The following is a 6,000-nucleotide window of genomic DNA, read 5'->3' as shown; positions in this document are numbered from 1 at the left end:
TACAGCCATCTGTTAAGACAAACAAATGTGGTTCCTGTATTAACGCTCGATTTAGGAGATATTTTCCCACTTTTTAAAAGGCCTTAGTTATCTGATCTAAGTAACTGACCTCATACTGCTCTCAGAAATTGTCATCTCCACTCATATGTTTGACACAGCAACAGGTCATGTGCCCCCATTGTTTCCACTGAAACTTTCTTTTAGATTATTTCCCAAGCTGCCACTGTGGGCACAGTCCCTCACCTGTGCTCCACGTCTGCTACAAGCTGTGTGTGTGTGGGTAGCTAACCATCACACTCGTCCTTCAGAGGTAGGCTCAGCTTGCCGTAGACTTCTGTGGCTCATTAGACGGTTGTTTGTGTGTGTATGTGTGTGTGCGCGCGCACGCACAACAGGTGGCCTTGTGCAGCTCATAAAGCCCATGTGTAAGGTTGCCGTGACAGCGATTACCTCCTTTTCCTGGCTGTCTGTCTGTCTCTTCCTGGCCTGACGGAGGCTCTCCATGGGAAACAACAAGTGGTCACAAGTGGCAACATGTTGTAAAATGCAGGCAGGAGAGGTGGGGACAGACATCCCTCAGTCAACCAGGATGAGTCATTTAGCTCTGTGTGTGTGTGTGTGTGTGTGTGTGTGTGTGTGGGGGGGTGGGGGGGGTGGAGGTAGAGTCATACTGTGTTTATGATCAGTGGGCATAGAGAGAGATGGAGAGAGAGAGAGAGAGAGAGAGAGAGAGAGAGAGAGAGAGAGAGAGAAAGAGGGATAGAGAAGGGCAGAGAGATTAGGAGCATCTAAGTGGGTGGGGTTCGAGATGATGATCGGGAGGAGGGGGAGTTGAAGAGAGAGAGAGAGGAAAAGGGTTTGTTTTGTATGTCGGTAGGGGGGTGGTCTTCATCAGTCTTGGAGCAGGATTTGAAAGGATGCATGGAGAACCCTGAATAAGTCAGGTCACGTTAAGAGATTTTTTCCTGCTGTTCTTTCTTTATTTCTTTGTTTTGTTTACTGTTGTTTTGGTTGAACACCCCACCCCCCTCCTCCCCCCTGAGTGAAAATGGATCCAGAGAGTACCATGATGCTCTTGAAGGGAGGCAAGGAGGTGGGAACAGACTGAGGAGACGATGGCGTATACACAGGTAGGGCTCAGGAACCACCGCCACACACGCTAGCTGCTGTAAACACTGCATGTGCACGCTCCGTTCTCCTTTTATGTGTTCTGTTTTATTAAACGTTTCAACTGAAGCCATGTTCCATGTGTTTTCCTCCCAGTTCTGAACAAGGCCTTGCTAGTTTTAATTGTTGAAAATGCATGACAATTTGATATATTATTGAAAATGTATGTCAGTTTTATATAAGATTGCTTTCTGTGTTTACACCTGATCACCTAATGAGAATGATTTTATTCTCACACATACATATTTAAAATATCAAGGATTTTGATGTGATTATTCAGAAACAAATGTGCTATGTATTAAAAATGAAGAATTTATTAGTACTGTTGCTAATATAACTATGACTATGACTATTAGATATTTCTAGCACTGTTGCTATTACAAGTACTATGACTATTAGATATTGCTCATCTTTACATTTGTTTTACAGTGGAGGTGATTTTTAATCGAGAGGAGAATCATGGTTTAAAAGATATCTTAAGCTAGCTTTAAATGACAGAACCTAATAAATAGATCAGTTAGAAACACAACAACAGTGCAATCAAATGATCAGGATGTAAATCCAACAGTTACACTAATGGATATGCACTTTAAAGTGTTTTTGTGTATGGAGGTGTGTATGTGTGAATTGGTGTGCTTTTTAGCCGTAGACCCATTGTCTTGTGTTTTTGTTTCACTATTTGTGTCAGTGTAGGCTCAAGCATGTGTGTGTGTGTGTGTATGTGTAAGATGCTGTATGGAAGTGTGTTTCCTCTGCCCGTGTGTCCTGCATGGAAGGCGGACGGTGCGTCTCTAGCAGGGGGAAGACACTGTGTCTCTATCATGGGGCAGACGCTGTGTCTCTAGCAGGGGGAGGACAATGAGTCTTCAGCAGGGGGAGGATGGTGTGTCTCCAGCAGGTGGAGGATGGGGTGTCTCCAGCAGGGGGAGGACAGGGTGTCTCCAGCAGGTGGAGGACGGGGTGTCTCCAGCAGAGGGAGGATGGTGTGTCTCCAGCTGGGGGAGGATGGTGTGTCTCCAGCTGGGGGAGGACAGGGTGTCTCCAGCAGGTGGAGGACGGGGTGTCTCCAGCAGAGGGAGGATGGTGTGTCTCCAGCAGGGTGAGGATGGTGTGTCTCCAGCAGGGTGAGGATGGTGTGTCTCCAGCTGAAAGGTGGATGGTGTGTCTCCAGCTGGGGGAGGACAGGGTGTCTCCAGCAGGGGGAGGACAGGGTGTCTCCAGCAGGGGGAGGACAGGGTGTCTCCAGCAGGTGGAGGACGGGGTGTCTCCAGCAGAGGGAGGATGGTGTGTCTCCAGCTGGGGGAGGATGGTGTGTCTCCAGCTGGGGGAGGACAGGGTGTCTCCAGCAGGTGGAGGACGGGGTGTCTCCAGCAGAGGGAGGATGGTGTGTCTCCAGCAGGGTGAGGATGGTGTGTCTCCAGCAGGGTGAGGATGGTGTGTCTCCAGCTGAAAGGTGGATGGTGTGTCTCCAGCTGGGGGAGGACAGGGTGTCTCCAGCAGGGGGAGGACAGGGTGTCTCCAGCAGGGGGAGGACAGGGTGTCTCCAGCAGGTGGAGGACGGGGTGTCTCCAGCAGAGGGAGGATGGTGTGTCTCCAGCTGGGGGAGGATGGTGTGTCTCCAGCTGGGGGAGGACAGGGTGTCTCCAGCAGGTGGAGGACGGGGTGTCTCCAGCAGAGGGAGGATGGTGTGTCTCCAGCAGGGTGAGGATGGTGTGTCTCCAGCAGGGTGAGGATGGTGTGTCTCCAGCTGAAAGGTGGATGGTGTGTCTCCAGCTGGGGGAGGATGGTGTGTCTCCAGTTGGGGGAGGATGGTGTGTCTCCAGCTGGGGGAGGACAGGGTGTCTCCAGCAGGTGGAGGACGGTGTGTCTCCAGCAGGGTGAGGATGGTGTGTCTCCAGCAGGGGGAGGACGGGTGTCTCCAGCTGAAAGGTGGATGGTGTGTCTCCAGTTGGGGGAGGACGGTGTGTCTCCAGCATGGGGAGGATGGTGTGTCTCCAGCAGGGGGAGGATGGTGTGTCTCCAGTTGGGGGAGGACGGTGTGTCTCCAGTTGGGGGAGGACGGTGTGTCTCCAGTTGGGGGAGGACGGGTGTCTCCAGTTGGGGGAGGATGGTGTGTCTCCAATTGGGGGAGGACGGGTGTCTCCAGCATGGGGAGGATGGTGTGTCTCCAGTTGGGGGAGGATGGTGTGTCTCCAGTTGGGGGAGGATGGTGTGTCTCCAGTTGGGGGAGGACGGGTGTGTCTCCAGTTGGGGGAGGACGGGTGTGTCTCCAGTTGAGGGAGGATGGTGTGTCTCCAGCTGGGGGGTGGATGAAGGGTTCTCACCGTGTCTCGTCTCATCTGGACACTTGACAGCAGGCTGCAGCTGGAGGGCGCCATCGCATGTATCGTTCCCATGGTTACGGCCATGGCTAATTGCTTAGACAACATTGGGCCAGTGATGGGGAGCAATGTAGGGGCAAAGGGCTGAGAGAGAGAGAGAGAGAGAGAGAGAGAGAGACAGGTAGATGGAGGGGGAGGATGGGAGCAAGGGAGAGAGAGTGATTGTGTGAGAGAGACAAGGAGAGAGATCAAGAAAAATGTGGAGAAAGTAATAGAGAGACACAGTTCTCTAAAGAGAGAGTGAGAAAAAAGAGGAAGAGAAAGAGAAAGTGGTAGAGGAAGAGAAAGAGAGACAGGTAGAGAGAGACGGCATGTCTTTCTCTGTGCTCTAAAAGGAAGCGTTTGTACACACTCAGGGCTGGGGGAAGCATGTCTGAGGGAGACTGTGCATACACTGATCAGCGCAGCATATGCAAGGTCTCCTTCAGAATAACAGCACATCTGAGCCGTGATTACTGTTGTGTGAAATGCAGTGGAACGACACTTCTACGATCCCATAAGTCGCCACAGCAGAGATATGGTGAGATCGCCTGTGAAGATACAGTCAGACTGCCTGTTAGGCTGTGATCACGCTGCCTTTTAGGCCATAGTGAAACTGCCTGTTAGGTTACGGTGAGACTGCCCATTAGCTGAGTGGTCTCAGAGGAGCCCAAGAAAAACAGATTTGCATCGACCTTTGTTGCTGAACACTAGCCCTATGACCTCTTCCTTCCATAATGAAAGGTCAAAGATCATGCAACCACAGAATATATTATAGACCTATTCTATACACAACCAAAGTTTAAGACTAAAAGCTAATAGTGGACACCCCTTTGTATACAGTATATTGACACTGGTGGTGGTGGGGGGGGTGTAATTCTGGTCCTGGAGAGTCATCTTCCAACACAGCAGGTGAGATCCCTGCTCATTAGTTTAGGGGGATGAGTAGGTGTGTTTGAGCAGGAGAATCAACTTAGCAGTGGAGTGGTCATTTGTAGAAGTGTGGTGAACTGTGTTGTATTGGTCTGGTGTGATTGTCCTGCTAAACTCCTGCGATCCTCTCACTCCCTCCTGGCTGATGATGACCCCCGCACTCCTCTGACTCCTCCCACCTGGAAAAAAGGACAGTTGGAACCCGTCAACGAGGTACGTGTGATCAGCCCTGAAGCCCACCCATGTTCTGTGGGAGCAAAGAGCTCAGAGTGCAAAGCAAGTGGCATGCAACACACACACATCTGCTCACAGCAACACACACACCAGCTCACAGCAACACACACACATCTGCTCACAGCAACACACACACCAGCTCACAGCAACACACACACCTGCTCACAGCAACACACACACCAGCTCACAACAACACACACACCTGCTCACAACACACACACCTGCTCACAGCAACACACACACCAGCTCACAGCAACACACACACCTGCTCACAACAACACACACACCTGCTCACAACAACACACACACCAGCTCACAACACACACACCTGCTCACAGCAACACACACACCAGCTCACAGCAACACACACACCTGCTCACAACAACACACACACCTGCTCACAACAACACACACACCAGCTCACAACAACACACACACCAGCTCACAACAACACACAGACCTGCTCACAACAACACACACAACTGCTCACAACAACACACACAACTGCTCACAACAACACACACACCAGCTCACAGCAACACACACACCTGCTCACAACACACACACCTGCTCACAACAACACACACAACTGCTCACAACAACACACACAACTGCTCACAGCAACACACACACCTGCTCACAGCAACACACACACCAGCTCACAGCAACACACACACCAGCTCACAACAACACACACACCTGCTCACAACAACACACACACCAGCTCACAACAACACACACACCTGCTCACAACAACACACACAACTGCTCACAACCCCTAATCAGCACCTTACTTTCAGTCATTAATTATTAACCCAGTGCATGCATGTAATCCAATATTCTAGTGGTGGGAGATGGCTTCTGCATTTGTGCAGTCGTCCTGATTTCATACTTTCCTCTCCTGTCTTTGATTGGAACCACTCATCTGAAATCAAGTGGAAAATAAGTCCCCTCGCAAGTCCCCAGTACAAATCCTGGACCCTTGTACCCTGGCTCAGCCACTAGCTTGGCATCTGGGCTGTAGGAGTGTCTAGAGCTTCCACATTTGTGTGTTGTTTGCTTTCTGCTTGTGCCTTGTTCAACTGAACTGCAGTAACTCAAATGTAGGGGGTGTCCACGCCCTTCAGGGGGGACTCCAGACCCTTCAGGGGGGGACTCCAGACCTTTTAGGGGGGACTCCAGACCCTTTACGTGGGACTCCAGGACTTTCAGGGGGTGTCCACGCCCTTCAGGGGGGACTCCAGACCCTTCAGGGGGGATTCCAGACCCTTTCAGGGGGTGCCCAGGCCCTTAAGGGGGACTCCAG

At 51.2% G+C, this 6,000-nt stretch overlaps 1 protein-coding gene across 2 annotated transcripts in view; it reads left to right on the top strand.

Moving 5' to 3' along the window:
* Positions 1-746: 746 nt before the first annotated feature.
* syt17 (synaptotagmin XVII) overlaps positions 747-6,000 on the top strand; it is a 24,169-nt gene continuing 18,915 nt past the window's right edge. For both annotated transcript variants that reach the window (XM_076996162.1, XM_076996160.1), the window contains exons 1-2: positions 747-1,130; positions 4,656-4,673. In XM_076996162.1, the coding sequence (XP_076852277.1) occupies positions 1,116-1,130; positions 4,656-4,673 (33 nt within the window). In that variant the 5' untranslated portion in view covers positions 747-1,115. The remainder of the gene's footprint in view (positions 1,131-4,655; positions 4,674-6,000) is intronic.

This window comes from Brachyhypopomus gauderio, chromosome 2, assembly GCF_052324685.1.
Source record: "Brachyhypopomus gauderio isolate BG-103 chromosome 2, BGAUD_0.2, whole genome shotgun sequence".
NCBI classification, from domain to species: domain Eukaryota; kingdom Metazoa; phylum Chordata; class Actinopteri; order Gymnotiformes; family Hypopomidae; genus Brachyhypopomus; species Brachyhypopomus gauderio.
Note: the sequence above shows the minus strand (reverse complement) of the source record. Positions and strands in the feature narration are given on the sequence as shown.